Genomic DNA, 643 nt, shown 5'->3' with positions numbered 1-643 from the left:
TGGGAGAATCATTAGAGCTCAGATACACAACTGAATAAATATGCCTGCAGATTTCCAAGACTTGCTTCCCTTCAGGAAGCAAACCTTTGCTCTTGCAGACCACACATAACTCTTGTGACACACAAGTTTGTCCCATACAGGGTCAGTCTGGTTGCCCACACGCTGTGATCCTGGACACAAGCACATCACTGCCAGGGGGTTTGTACACTGAATAAACAGTTGAGCTTGAATTACTTGGTTGAATCACACTAGAATGACGTTCTAGATGGCAGTTATTGCCTCTGCATCTCACTCCTGCTGCTAAGTAGCACATTACATCAGATATGACACTACATGGGCTCAGGACACCACTGAAGGGCAGCAGTGGACCAACCCATCCCAGCTTTCTTCTGCAACTCCACCAGAGCATCGCTTCCCTGTCCCACGTCTCTCCACTCAGGTGGGCCCCAAGGCAAACATACCTTTGTTTTTGACTCCTCCGTGGGTTCTTCTTCTAGGAGCTTCTCACTGTGGGCAAGATAACATGTGAGGAGAACGCAGTGCTGAGGGGCTGTTCATTTAAAGCCCAGAGGGTCAGTTTGTGAAGTACTAAGAGGGAAAAAAAATTGCACCTTGCTCCAATTAGCATCAAATCAGTGGTTTA

General features: G+C 47.4%; 1 protein-coding gene across 1 annotated transcript in view; it reads right to left on the bottom strand.

Annotated features, from left to right (window-relative positions):
* Positions 1-461: 461 nt before the first annotated feature.
* SYCP2L (synaptonemal complex protein 2 like) overlaps positions 462-643 on the bottom strand; it is a gene marked incomplete at its 3' end in the record, with an annotated part of 13,608 nt that continues 13,426 nt past the window's right edge. The window contains exon 20 of the mRNA XM_029085297.1: positions 462-507. Within this exon, the coding sequence (XP_028941130.1) occupies positions 462-507 (46 nt within the window). The remainder of the gene's footprint in view (positions 508-643) is intronic.

Source organism: Antrostomus carolinensis, unplaced genomic scaffold, assembly GCF_000700745.2.
Source record: "Antrostomus carolinensis isolate BGI_N321 unplaced genomic scaffold, ASM70074v2 scaffold10656, whole genome shotgun sequence".
Lineage (NCBI taxonomy): Eukaryota > Metazoa > Chordata > Aves > Caprimulgiformes > Caprimulgidae > Antrostomus > Antrostomus carolinensis.
The sequence above is the reverse complement of the archived record's forward strand: the minus strand, read 5'-3'. Positions and strand labels throughout refer to the sequence as shown.